Here is a 12827-nt window from a genome sequence, read left to right on the forward strand (position 1 = left end):
GTTTGTCATAAAGAAAAATAAATTTCAGATGTAATTCCATCTGCCAATATGGAATCACGAGTCCATCTACCAAACTCTCATATCTTTCCATGTGCGATGATCATTCTCTCTTCTCTCCAACACCAAAAATCGGTACGCACAATCCAAACGTGACACTTAAAAAGATAAAAACATGGTGCAGCCACTGGCCCCCACAGGTAAATGGGAGAGCATAGTTCCCTGAAAGCCCTTTATAGGCTTCTTTCTTTCATCAGTTGGAATCACATCTAAGTTTTTCTTTAAACACAAATCAGTACACTATGATTTCTCCCTATTGACTGTAATTAATATATGGTATATTCTAATAAATAGTTGAAAAATAAAAGTTACCATATGACATATTGCTGGCAGTTAACTTCTTAAATGTATGTTGTTATAATTAAACAGCTGTTTATATCTAAGGTCAAGTCATAAATTAATAATGAGAGTACAAAATAAAATACGATTTATAGCTAATAAATAAACACAAACTGGTTGTAATGTTAAATTTATACTCTGATTTTAATTGAATATACCAAAAATATTTGTACCTGATCAATAATATTTTTCCCAGCATAATCAAAATGTTTCAAAAGGTTAAATGGTGCATCCATAGAAATATTGGTTGAATTGAAATCTAAAGTCAAAACAGGCACTTTGTTGTTTTCAGGATTTCTAACAGAACTCTGTTGTAGCTGTGACAATAATATACCAGATTTTTCATCTACCTGTTCAGCAAATGATGAGGCATCATGTGCTTCATAAGCAGAACTGGTTTCTTGATGGTTGGATATTTCATTATTGAATGCATCTGTAAGATGAAAGAAATACAATTTGAAGTCTATTTTTATTTCTCCTGAAGATAATAAAATCATAGAAATTTATAGCATAATTTAAACAACACTATTTGGATGCAGGTTGGAAAGGGGTAAACATTTCTATAAACATTCTTCAGCATAAATAAAGTGTAATCTTGATATTCTGCATATTTTTATACTGCGATTCTAGATATGCTGCAGACATTATTATGTTCCCCAAAACATTTAAAAAAAAATTATGTACATTAAAGACCCATTAATTTCCCGGAATAATGCAAAAGTACACATCTGTCATACCTATAAAAAGGGGGAGAAAACCAACTTATTCTCTTGTGCAGTATAATCAGTTTTACCATGTAAATTTTTATAAACAGGATGTAGCCAAGACCAACTTATAGCAATTTCCCCTCAATCTTTCTTCAAATAAATAGAAAAAAAAAAAAAAAAAAACTAAATGAATCAAATGCAAACTTCACATGGAATACACTCTAAATTTGTGGAACTAGCTATTGTTTTTGTCAGTTGCAGTATATTACAGAGTAAATGCTTTAACCAGCAACTTGTGAAATTCTTTCCTAAGACTAGGTATTCATATTCAGAATAACAAAAACCAAAAATGGTTTAACTCAAAGTGCACATGAAATGATTAAAAAAATATATATATATTAGCATTTATTACTGTCTGTAGTTAGTATTCTTCATAATTTGTGCACTGTGAAGTTTACATGATCTGAAGTACACTTGTTCAAAAAACAAAAAGTCTGATCCAAAAGGGACCCCAGTCTTGCTACATTTATTCCTATGAGAAAATGATTTCTGATATATGTGCTTTTGCATTATGTGAACTCATTGATTGTTTAACTTGAGAACACATCTGTTATAAAAAAAACAAAAAAAAAACAGCTTTTTCTAGAATGGTAATGAGAGGCATCCTGTCATCCCCTCCAACTTCTTTTTTAAAGTCAAACCTTTGTATTGAGATTCTTGGCTTGATTCAAAAAAAAATAGCTCTACGTTTCTTTATTTCTCAAAGGGATTTCAGAAATCACCATGTCAATGAAATACAGGAATTTTACTAGCAGGGATAAGGATATGATTATACCATATATATATATGGTATAATCACCTCCTTGTATAAGGCATGATCAAGCCACATCTTGAGCACTGAATACAGGTCTGCAGGTCTCATTTTAGGAAGGATGTAGAGCTGCTGGAATGAGTACAGAGAAAGGCAATGAGATTGGTGAGGGAAACAGAGGATTGCTCTTACCGAGAAAAGTAAATTGTAGCATCTGGAGACTAGGTACCTGCAAGGTGATTTGGCCGGGGCGTTTAAGGCTTTGAATGGTTTGAGTAAGCTCAATTAGCATTAGACATATACAATGCAAGAAAGCAAGCTTATATAGCATCAGTCAAAAAAAAAAAAAAACCTTCCCATTTCACCCATCCGGTCACTCTAAATGTTTGTCTAGTTCAGCCTTAAATTTATTTAAGCTATCAACTTCCATAACAACAGATGGAAGTCTGTTCCAGCAATCAACTACCTGTTGGCTAAAGGCAAACTTCTGCACATCTATTCTACAACTGTCTTTCCTCAATGCTGATGGGATTCGTTCCTCTTGCTCAGATTACACACACGAGGGGATATAAATTCAAGTTGAGGAAGGATGATTGCAGAACAAATGGGTGGAAGTTTGTCTTTAACCAGTGAGTGGTTGATAGCTGGAACAAACTTCCATCTGTTGTGGAAGTTGATAGCTTGAATGGGAAGAGTTTTTTGTTTTTTTCTTGCTTACTTTCTTGCATCATATGTCACTACTACTACTAATGCTGGATTCTGCATAACATACAGTGTTTTTATTTGCTTATTTTTTACTTTAAATATGAAAGGCATTAGCATTAGTAGAGGCATATAATGCAAGAAAGCAAGCTTATGCAGCATCAGCAAAAAAAAAAAAAAACCCCACTTCCACTTCACCCCTCCGTTCATTCGAAATACCTGTCCAGCTGAGCCTTAAATTTATTTAGGCTATCAACTTCCACGACAAGGGATGGAAGGCTGTTCCACCAACCAACTACCCGCTGGCTGAAGGCAAATTTCCGCACGTCTATCCTACATCTGTCTTTCCTCAATTTGAATTTATGCCCTCTCAGGTGATTATTCTGAGCAAGAGGAAGAATCCCATAAGCATTGAGCATGCTCAAACCATTCAAGGCTTTATACACCTCTATCAGATCACCTTGCTGGTGCCTAGTCTCCAGACACTGTAATTTGCATAACTTAAGCCTTTCTTCGTAAGAGTACCCCTTTGTTCCATTCACTAATCTTGTTGCCCTTCTCTGTACTCATTCCAGCAGCACTACATCCTTCTTGAAATGAGGCCTCCAGACCTGTATACAGTACTCAAGGTGTGGCCTGACCATTGCCTTATACAATGGAATAATCACCTTATCCCTGCTAGAAAAATTCCTGTATATCATTGACAAGACACCATGAGCTACTCTTGCAGCCTGTCTGCACTGCTCAGAGAACTTCATATCTGCCTGCACAATTACCCCCAGGTCCTTTTCATTCTCTACCACCGCCAGGTGGCCAGCAGTACAAGTTGATGGTAAATTGTGCTCTCTAAAGTAACTTAAATTTAGTAAAAAATCTAGGTTATTACCCAATATGATAGATATCATCTTATAGTGGACGCCAAATGCTTTCTAATCATATGGGTCGTGGAGGCACTGGACTTATAGCAGATAAGTAACTTTTAATTTTAATTTGTGTTTGAACAATTTTGTTAAAGCCGAAGCAAACTACTGCCATTGTCTGACCGGCTGAAGGTCACTGGTGTGAAGGTAGCTTTTTGGTCGCTATATTGCCTTCAGCAGTAGTTGCTCGCCCGCGACCACCTGTAGTTAACCCAATAGACTTAAACGCTATTGTTCTTCCTACAACTCTACTGCAGAATAGTAAACTGACTACCCTTCCCCAATTAATGCTTCATTTGGCATCTGCTGCTTATAGCTCTGCATAATGGCTGGAAAAGGAAATGCACATTGTATAGCTTCACTGCGTTCCTGCAGGCAACCGCACCAGTCCTCGGGGGAAGAAAACTCAGAGGGGGTTCCCTCTTCGATCGCGATGACTAGAAACAAAATTCGGACCATGAAACAACAGGCTTCCGCGGCAAATGAACACGGCATACCTACCGCAGACTACTCTCCCGGCGGCGGCGACGTTGCCGATTGTAATGGGGTGAACAACGATTGTGCTCCCGCAGCATCCATGAAGAGACTTCCTACCCTCAAGAAAAAGGTTCTCAAAAGACCCGAAGCATCTGGTTCACTACCCCCTAAACAATGGGAGGATGAAGAGGAATGGGATGAAATGCCGAATTTATTCAGCAAAGATTTTCCCAACCTGAAAATTATACACAAACTGAGGCGCAAAATGGAATACTGCCTCCGTAGCAAAAACAGCACCATCACCAGGGGCATATCATTACAAATTTCGCGCTGCTGGGGCTCTTTAGAGAAGAAGTCATATGAGGTCATTATAGAAAACGAACAACTGAAGGCCACCCATGCCCAACTCCAACAAACTAATAAAACTCTATCTAAAGTAACCAAAAATCCAACTATAGAAGCTCTGAATACTGGGCTATCTTCCAACCAAGCTTCTGATGAAGATACTTGGCACCAGTTGTCTTATGCTGCCATGCTCAAACTACCTCAGATCCCCACCACATAGAACAAGCATATGCTGATTATAAAAGCTAGAGAAGGGTGCGACATCCCAGATAGCGATGGAGTAAAGGACACCGTCCTAAAGAATATAAAACCAAAATTAGACAATCTCCAAATCAAAAGCATTCGCAAAATTCGCGACAAAGGAATAATATTGGAAGCAGCCACTAAGTCAGATCTAGAACAGATCAAGTCTTGGGGCACAGCTGAAGATCTAACTCTTACCTTTGAAACCCCTAAACTCAGGGGACCAAGTTTAATTGTGTTTGATGTAGATGGCTCAATCCAGAAAGTTGACCTACTGGAGGAAGTATATAACAGAAATCTCTTTGAATCCATGAGGAAAGAAGAAGAAGCCATTAAGGAGCTGAAAATTCAATTTTCCACCAATGCATGGACTCATGGTCGACTTAATTGGGTTACAGAAGTGTCCCCCAGGATAAGGAGATTCCTACACAGCCAGGATAGAATTTTTCTGGACTGGTCATCCCACAGATTCAGAGATTTTGTACCAGTCCTGAAATTCCACAAATGTCATGGTTATGGGCACACCTCTGCTAAGTGTCCTAAAAAACAACCAATACGTGGGCATTGTGCTGAGGCAGGGCATCTCTACAAGGACTGTCCCAACAAAGCCTCGCCTCCTACATGCTCAAATTGCAAAGCAATTAACAAATCCTACGATCACTCTGTACGGGATGGAGCATGCCTTGTATATAGAAGAGCAGCAGATATAGTATGCAATAAGACTAACTATGGAAAATGGATGCTCAACCCCCCCCCCTCCCAGACTTCGTATAGCTCAGATCAATGGCCAAAAATCCATCTCAGTGGCAACACAGCTTCATCCTCTAATGGACGAGTTGAATCTAGATATTCTTCTCCTTCAGGAACCATACTGCGTCCGTGGAAGGGTTTCTGGTTACCCCCCTGGCTTTCAGGAAAATCCAGACGATAAACCAATTGTGCCTCGCTGCTATTATCATCCGCAATCCAGACCTAGTAGTAACACAGATAGAATCACTCTGCACTCCCCACCTAGAGGGGGCTACAATAGAAGGCAGCTTCGGCCGTATTGCGGTCCGAACAGCATATTTCCAATTTGGTACAGATATCCTCCCGCACATAACTCGACTGGAACAAGCTCTGGACCTCTTGGAGAACACTGATGTCATTATAGCAGCAGATTCGAATGCCCGGTCGACACAATGGTTCAACACCTCTACCGATGCAAGAGGAGACATGTTAGATGAATTCATTGCCTCACATGGCCTTGAAATCATCAACAGACCAGGACAACCAACCACCTACTCTTCAGAACTGGAGAGTCTAACCTGGACATCACACTCACTACTTCTTCTCTTCGCAATAGACTCTTTCATTGGCAGGTGCATGACACGGCCACTACTAGCAACCATCGCCTCATCACTTACAGTGTCACCGATTCTGCCCCCCTCCCTCGTCAAGTGCCTATCCAGGATATTGTAAGATTCTCTACTAAAACAGCGAACTGGGACCAGTTTGACAATGTAATTCAAGATGTTCTTCATGACCCAGCTAGTAACTTCTACCAATCAATGAACAGTGCGCAGAAAACGGACTTTGTGCAGAGTCTTCTCCTCAAAGCTTCAGAGGCTTCTATGAAAAAATGTTCCAGGAACCCAAGATCTGTATCATGGTGGTTGCAGGAACTGACTAACCTGCGCAATTCTCTGAAGCGCGCTCGCAAAGAGTACCAACGCAAGAGAAGGACTGAACCTGCTCACATTGTAGAACAGTATAGAGACTGATTCAAAGCAGTCCGCCATGAATATACTAACAAAATTTACCGTGCCAAGCAAAGATCCTGGCGTTACCTTGTCGAGACTGAGGGGAACCGGAATCCGTGGGGTTTAGTCCACAAACTCGTGAGGAATAAGCTGGGATCCACGGATGTCATACACTCTGTTTGCTCTGATGACTCATCTGAGACTACACACTGGGAAGATACAATCAACCGGATTCTGGATGAACTAATATATCAGGACAACAACAACTCTGACACTGGCATCCACAGGAAGATAGCAGTACAAAATTGCAGCTTCCAGCCAGACATTATGGAGGAACCATTCACAGAGGAGGAAGTCGATGCAGCAATTAAAAAATCAAAAAAGGTAAAGCTCCTGGTCTGGATTTTATTGAACGCGAGACTGTGCAATGTCTCTGGGCCATAGCTCCAATGATACTTCTTCAGCTCTTCAACATCTGTCTGAATGAGGGTAACTTTCCATCACATTGGAAGCATGCTAACCTGAGGCTCTTACCTAAGGATCGCACAGGTACCTCCAAGGCATATCGCCCAATTGCTCTGCTTCCCATTCTCGGCAAGGTTTTTGAGAGACTGCTGCTCTCCCGCTTCCAACCCTGATATGAAGCCAGTGGTTTGGCATCCTCGCTTCAATTTGGATTCAAACAAGGGTGCTCCACAATTGATGCTCTATCTAAAACCCTCAAAGTTGCAGAACAGTCAGATGCAACTTATGTACTGGCAATCTTCATTGACTTCAAAGGAGCTTTTGACACAGTGTGGTGGCCGGGCGTTCTTCAGAGGGCCAGAGTCTCTAACTGTACCTGGAATTTGTACCTCTGCCTCAAAAGCTACTTCTCTAACCGCAAGGTCAGCATCAAAACAAAATATCACTGCATCACCCGACATCTAATCCGAGGCTGTCCCCAGGGCTCCATCCTGGGGCCAGCTGTCTGGAATATGATACTCGACGACTGGCTCCTGAGGGACTACCCACACACTACTCAGCTTTCTTACGCCGACGACATGGTTATCATCATCGAGGGCCCACCCGCGCCACCATAGAAACCCAGGTTACGGTTGTTCTCTCTGCTCTGTCCGTATGGGCCACGGAAAATAAACTCTCAGTCTCCACTGAGAAGAGCAAAACTCTACTATTAAAAGGCAAACTGGACTTCTCCAGACCTCCTACCATACATTTTAATAGCCGCCCACTGAAAAACTACCGATCGGTGAAGTACCTATGTTGTTGTTGTTGTTATTTTAGTTTTTAGGAGCATTAGCAACTAAGGCCATATTGCTCCGGGAATATGCGGTGGTCATTCCCTGACCTTTCCACATTCTCCGTATTTGGTGGTGACGGGCTCGAACCCCGGTCTAATCAAGAAGCGTGTGCTACGCACTGCTGCTCCTTCCCACCTGGCTACGGAGGCACCATGAAGTACCTAGGAGTAATTTTGGACGACAGGAGAACTTTCATCCCCCATATCCAAGCTATCAAAGAAAAGATAAAAAATTACACCACCATATTAGCACACTTTACCCGCAAGGACTGGGGTTTTAAAGGACCAACTCAACGCCTTTTATACTCAGCAGTATTTATACCAATTGTCACATATGGAGCTGCAGTATGGTACCACCGAATGACTTTAGTGCATGCTCAACATAAAATTCAGCAAATTCAACTACTTATGCTACTACAAATGACACGCGCATGTAGAACGACATCAACTGCCGCCCTACAGCTACTAACAGGCCGCCTCACCTTGGACCTCCACGTCGCTTTTATCGGACTCTCTCATGCCATCAAGAAGAATAAGGAAGCTGATTTTCTCACTATTTAAACCCGTACCGATATCGACATCAAACAGGAACATAAACGTGTGTGGCTAGAATTGATAAACCTATGGCAAACCGATTTGGATTAACTCCACAACTGGTGCAACTACTAAACTTTTCCTTCCTGAGGTAACCTACATCAACAAACAACGTTCCACTCGGTTCTTCTCTAACGTCTATGCTTCCTTCCTATTAACTGGCCACGGGTCCTTCAAGAGATGCCTTCTAGAGTTCAGCCTAGTCGAGGATGCCCTCTGTACCTGCGGAGAACCTGAAGACTGCGATCATGTTATGCACTCATGCAACATATACTTAGATCTAAGAATCAAACTACTCCAAGACCTCCACACTACATCACTTCGGCCAGAAACAAAGTTATTGGAATCTAATGATGCCTTCCATGCACTGACCAGTTATGCCAACGAGGTCTTTCGTCGTCGTTGGCATCACCTGCAACTCCCGAACACTACTCCTGGATAACCTCCTCTAGACAGAAAATGATACCCAGCACCGGAAACTTCCAGACATGAAACTGCAATTGCGGCCAGCCCTGTTGACGCCGCATCATGATTCTCCATTGTAACGACCTGGACTCTTTAATTTGAACTTTACCTATCCTCTTCTTCCTACCCACAGTCCTTCTTCAGGATTCCCACAACTGCACCTAGCATTCTTCCTGTTCCTTTTTGCCTGGGAGGATGCCCACGCTCTGTCATCCTCGCTATCTTCCCTGTATTCCACTTTCCTGTCTCTTCTCTGCTCTTTCCTTGGCCTTCCCCACTCTCGCTTCTGCAGAAGTGTGGACAACCCGCCAGATGTCTTTTACTCCCTGGTCCGGCTCCTCGTGCCAGTGGATGGATGCGGGGAGGCTCCTTCCTGGTGATCGCGCCTTCCAGTAACGAAGAGACCAGTCAAACAACACACTACTCACACTTAACCCACACTGACTGGCTTTGCTATGTTAACAGAGTATTTAACGCGGATTTGTGGGAAACCACGGGAACCGCATAACAATAACACTATGTCCACTATGTCAGTGCAGTACCACAGAGTTGATACGTTGTTCTCGGGTTGCTGTTTCCCATATGTAGTACTTTACATTTGTCAAGGTTAAACTTCATTTGCCACCTCGAAGCCCATCTGCTCAACCTTTCCAGATCCTGTTGCAGCAGCATAGTGTCAGTAGTGTACTTGACAACCCTGTCAACCTTCGTATCGTCTACAAACTTGGACATTAAGCTTGATATACCATCATCAATATCATTTATAAATACAGAAAACAATAATGGACCCAACACTGAACCCTGAGAGACTCCACTAATAACATAAGTCCACGATGAGCAGTGTCCATTGATTACCACTCTCTGTCTTCTCCTCCTCAACCACCCCTTTATCCATAGCAGCAATTTGCCTCCAATGCCACACTGCTCCAATTTGTGCAGCGGTCTTCCATGTGCAACAGTATCAAAAGCCCCTTTCTAAGATCCAAGTGTATAATATCAAATTTATTCCCTGCATCCAGTTCTTTTGTGACTGCATCATTGTATCCAATCAGATTGGTCAGGCAAGACTTCCCCTTAACAAAACCACGCTGTGTCCGAGCTATAACTGAAGTCTTGTCTGGATGATCCTGCAGTGCTTCTTTAACCAGTGCCTCCATTAATTTTCCTGGAACAGAAGTTAAACTCACAGGTCTATAATTACTTGTGTCAGCCTTTGATCCTCCTTTTTGAACTGGGGTCACATTTGCTCATCTCCAGTCTGTAGGTACCTCCCTTGAGTCCAAGGAAGCTCTCATAATTATGGTTAAGTGTTTGGTTACTTCCTTTAATATAACTGGATAGATCCCATCCACCCCGGGTGCCTTTCTTGTGTTTATCTTCAACAATTTCTCCTCCACTTTACTCTCAGTTATTACAAGATTATCTAGCTTACTGGTAGAGTTGAATATACCTCTGGCATCCCCCTCGCTGAATAACTCATGTGTGAATGTCGATGCAAAATATTCATTTAGTTTGTTAGCTACCTGAGCAGGATCATAAACAGTTGACCTATCGATATCAAGTGGATCAATCTGATTCATCCCCTTCCTTCTACAGTTTACATAAGTAAAGAACTCTTTGCTGTTTTTCTTTGCATCTCTTGCCAAAGATTTCTCGTAATTAGATTAGAACCTATTGGAGCCAAATTAGAACCTACGGTACTCTGTTACCATGTATTGGTTGAAGGTTGCAAAGTCAGAAGATATTTGTTGACATCAGAACAGTGAACCCTGTAGATTGTAATATTCAGAAGAAACATACAAAAGAGCATTGTTCTCCAGAAAAGAAATAAAAGAGGAAGAAGCAAAGTTAGTTTGGCCAGTTCAGAGATGAACTATGAATGGATGTTGAATATGTGAGACATGTATTGAGACTGTTCTGTAAGAAAGAGGTGGAATTACATATGCTAATTCAGAATAACTATGATAAAGTTCTTTTGAATCTGTATGTTAAAGGGTGGAGAGAATTGTAGGGGACTGCACATCAATTAACCTATCTTTTATTTGGTAGGTAGAAGTTTATCAGTGGTTTTAGGGGACAACCCTCACATTTGGTGTGATGCAGCACATGGAAGTGCAGATTTATTAATTATAATGAGTCAGTAGCTGTTAAAAGATAGTCAAGTGCTCAAATCTACATAGATATAATTATGTTTATTTTGGAATTGGAAATATGTACATAATGGAGTCAAATGTTTCTTGGTATTTTCTTACCACTTCCTTAGTGACTGCAAAGACCCATAACAAAGGTATTATTATGGAATTCTTAAAATTTTTATGTAGAATTAAAAGTTTTAGTAAAAACGTGGATCTAATTCAAAGAATTTTGTTTTAAGCTTAATTTTATATACAGGCATACCTCGATTAACGAATAGGATGCGTTCCACGAAATTACTTCGTTAAGCGAAACTTCGTTTTCAGAGGTAAAAATACTATGGCCAGAATAGGGATACGTTCCTACGTAAAGAAAATGAAAAGCTTTTTTTCGAACAAAGAAAAGTTTTATTAAATAAACAGTCAACTTACATACAAAGTGAAATCACATTTTAAAATATGAGGTTAAAGTTGATTGTTTATGCTTTTTTTCTCTTTCATTTAACAATTGCCTATACGGAGTTATTGCATTTAACACTGATCGCTTAACTATAACACTTCTTCATAAGTCAGGATCATTTTCACTAAAAAAATTTAAAACGTTTTCAAGATCATTTAAGCACCTTTTTAAATCTTTGGTTGTTAACACTTTTTCGGCAGGTACTTCTTTAACTTCGCCTTCATTATCTTTGTCTTCGTTGCTAACAAAGCTTTCTAAATCTTCCACCGAAAAACCATCATCTTCTGCATTCAATAAATTTCTAACATCCTCTTCATCGACATTTTCGAAACTTATTTGATTGAGCCATCTGGATAACTTCATTTCTAATTCTTGGATGTTATTTTCTTCTTCTAGTACAACTTCTGGCCATATTTTGCCCCAAACTCCATTTAAGCATTTCTTAGTGACTTCTTTCCAAGAACTATCAATGCTTTCTATTGCGTTTTTAATGGTGTAGTTTTTCCAAAAAGTTTTAACTGTCATTTCCTCTTTATCCTCTAGTTCAGTTAAATTGCTTAAAGTTCGACGCAGATAATAAGCTTTAAATGATGCTATTACTCCCTGATCCAATGGTTGAATCAGGGAAGTTGTGTTTGCTGGAAGAAACACAACTTTGACAGGAATGCATGTGTCCAACGTGTTAAGATCAGTAGGATGTCCCGGAGCATTGTCTAACAACAAAAGAGCTTTTTCTTCAAAGTTGTTTTTTTGACAATACTGTTTTACTCCAGGACAAAAGTGGTTAACAAACCAATCAGTAAATAACTCCTTGGTAACCCACGCTTTTCTATTTGCTTTCCATATTACAGGTAAATTCATTTTTATGTTAAATTTTAACGCCCTCGGATTTTCTGAATGGTAAACTAATAACAATTTTAATTTATAATCGCCAGAGGCATTTGATCCAAAGAGTAACGTTAAACGGTCTTTGGCTGCTTTGAACCAAGCAGCTGATTTTTCTTCAATAGAAATGAAGCTTTTTGTTGGTAGCCGTTTCCAGAACAAACCGCTTTCGTCAACATTGCACACCAAATTTGGTGGAAAATTTTCACGTTTAATTATTTCCTTTAGTTTTTCTGGAAACTTATTTGCAGCTTCAACATCTGCACTTGCAGCTTCTCCTGTTAATTTTACACTATGAATCCTGGCCCGTTTTTTAAATTTCTCGAACCAACCACGAGAAGCCCCAAAGGTTTCCGTAATTTCTTCAGTTTGTTTAGATTTCAGGTGATTAAACAAAACTGGAATATTTTTTTATGTTAAATGGGGCTTGAAATTGCGGACTTCGTTATATCGAGGCTTCGTTATCAGAGGTAACGTTAACCGAGGTATGCCTGTAAGTATATAACAATAATAAGTAAATACTTACCACCTGTCTTTTCAATATCTGTAAAAAGAACTTGATTTGTTTAGAGGTGAAACGCACGCACGGTGGCCATAATTAATGAATCCCTATTCAGAGTTCTCTACAGCTCTAAGTAATAAGAGGAA

At 40.2% G+C, this 12827-nt stretch overlaps 1 protein-coding gene across 2 annotated transcripts in view; it reads right to left on the bottom strand.

Moving 5' to 3' along the window:
- LOC150089301 (uncharacterized) overlaps positions 1 to 12827 on the bottom strand; it is a 251559-nt gene that overhangs the window by 110842 nt on the left and 127890 nt on the right. For both annotated transcript variants that reach the window (XM_090368481.1, XM_090368480.1), the window contains exon 4: positions 570 to 829. In XM_090368481.1, coding sequence (XP_090224607.1) covers positions 570 to 829 — 260 coding nt within the window. The remainder of the gene's footprint in view (positions 1 to 569; positions 830 to 12827) is intronic.

Source organism: Mastigoproctus giganteus, chromosome 2 (genome assembly GCF_048544385.1).
Source record: "Mastigoproctus giganteus isolate SK-2022 chromosome 2, ASM4854438v1, whole genome shotgun sequence".
NCBI lineage: Eukaryota > Metazoa > Arthropoda > Arachnida > Uropygi > Thelyphonidae > Mastigoproctus > Mastigoproctus giganteus.